Source organism: Amphimedon queenslandica, unplaced genomic scaffold, assembly GCF_000090795.2.
Source record: "Amphimedon queenslandica unplaced genomic scaffold, v1.1 AMPQUscaffold_12396, whole genome shotgun sequence".
Classification (NCBI taxonomy): Eukaryota; Metazoa; Porifera; class Demospongiae; order Haplosclerida; family Niphatidae; genus Amphimedon; species Amphimedon queenslandica.
Genome location: NW_003547367.1, coordinates 14,047 through 15,968, shown reverse-complemented (window position 1 = coordinate 15,968; position 1,922 = coordinate 14,047). Strand labels below are relative to the sequence as shown.

At 34.7% G+C, this 1,922-nt stretch overlaps 1 protein-coding gene across 1 annotated transcript; it reads left to right on the top strand.

Moving 5' to 3' along the window:
• Positions 1 to 512: 512 nt before the first annotated feature.
• Positions 513 to 1,922, top strand: LOC100639125 (uncharacterized). The gene is made up of 2 exons (XM_011409287.1): positions 513 to 1,335; positions 1,606 to 1,922. The coding sequence occupies exons 1-2, from the start codon at positions 513 to 515 to the stop codon at positions 1,920 to 1,922; spliced, it is 1,140 nt and encodes a 379-aa protein (XP_011407589.1).

Here is a 1,922-nt window from a genome sequence, read left to right as displayed (position 1 = left end):
GTTACTGTTACTGATACAAATTACCTCCTGTCAGTGTCTTACCTGGAGGCAGCAGTTCTAACCTGATTTACAATGATCTCTATTTGATTGTTTGTCTACGCATTCTCCTCCTCTTATCAGGAGATATTGAACTCAATCCTGGTCCTATGATTGATGATCGACCTGATATTTCATTATTAACTCAATGGCTTGAACCACTTGTTGACTGGAAACAATTTGGTTTATGTTTAGTTAGAATAAAAGAGCATGACGTTTCAAAAATTGAACAAGAAAACACAAAAATTGAAGACAGAAAGTTAGCATTATACTCAAAATGGTTGAAGGTAGAACCTAAAGCAACATGGGCTGATGTGATTAATGCACTGAACAAGACAGAAGAAAACAAACTTGCACAAGACATTAGGAGAAAGTTACAAAAAAGGTCACCACAGTCAGCTAGAAGTTTTGTTGCTTTTGTATCATCACCGAAGAAGACAGTAAAGTTTCACAGTGCAGAAAGCGAAAAGGAGATAATGAATACACTAAATGGCCTCAAGAAAGAATTTTCTATTTTAGTAATGCATGCACAACTAGGCCTTGAGGAAAAAATTGAAAAGAATCCCAAGATATTACGTGGTCTTATCATATGGTTGCAGGCACATATGCATTGGAATGACAAACTAAAAAATAGATCACTTGAAGAAACTTTCGAAAGTATTCATCCATTTTATGATTTTATTGATTGCAGTCTGATAGTGGACATGAGTGAAGTCTTTCTTAAAGATTTTAAATTTAATGATGATGTTAGTATTGTTTTTCAATTAAAAGAATACAAGAAAAAAACTGATCAAATTTGTGTTTTAGATCAAGTGAAGCATCTTAATGAGGCATTGCAAACAATATATGAAAGATATATACCAGATACATCAAATATGCCAATGATTTTAATGAAGCTTCATAATCCATGGGATAGTAGTGATGTCAATGGACTTTTTCTACTGATTTGTAAATTTTTCCCAGTCGGATACCAAGAGTCAATAAGGAAGCATATTACTGTATCTTTTGGATCTGTTAACGTCACATCAGCTGATAGCATAATAGAATATACTGGAGGGAAGTTACAGTTTATGCATCTCATTGGTATATTTAGTTTATACATTAATGATCATCCGTTCCTTCAAGAAGATGTGAATAGAAAGTTAAACTTTGGCCTAGAAGCTCTCGTTGAAGCAGTTACAACTGGTAATGATAAAGCTTCAGAGTTTCTAACTCATCTTGAGCTAGATCGCCATACTAATTCAGAAGGCAAGACAGCACTAATGTTTGCTTGTGAAAGAGGACACGAGGACATTGTACGTACTTTACTGTCTGCTGGAGCTAATGTTAACATTCAGGACAATAAAGGATGGACTGCACTAATGATAGCAAGTAAACATAATCACATTTCAATCATTCACATGTTACTACAAGTTCATGCAGATGGATCAGATGCTTTATTGATTGCTAGTTACTATGGTAACTATGAGGTTGTTGAGCTATTGATTAGTAAAGGAGTTGATTATAATTATCAACGAGAAGATGGAGCAAATGCTTTTATGTTGGCTTGTCAAAATGGCCATAATGAAGTGGTCAAACTGTTGCTGATGGAACGAGTTGATCCTAATGTTCAAAACAAAGAAGGACGTACTGCTTTAATGCTTGCCAGTACTAAAGGACATTATGAAGTAGTCAAGTTATTATTAGAATGGAAAGCTGACCCAACTATTAAATCTATGAAAGGCAACACTGCGTTATCACTTTCAAAACACTCTAAAATAAAGGCATTGATCAACGACAACATGGATAAGAAGGATGATGCTGTAACAGTAACCAGTGGTTACCGTACAACTGCACCATCAGATATCAGTAGTATGAGTAGTTGTCCTTCAACATTAACTTTATAA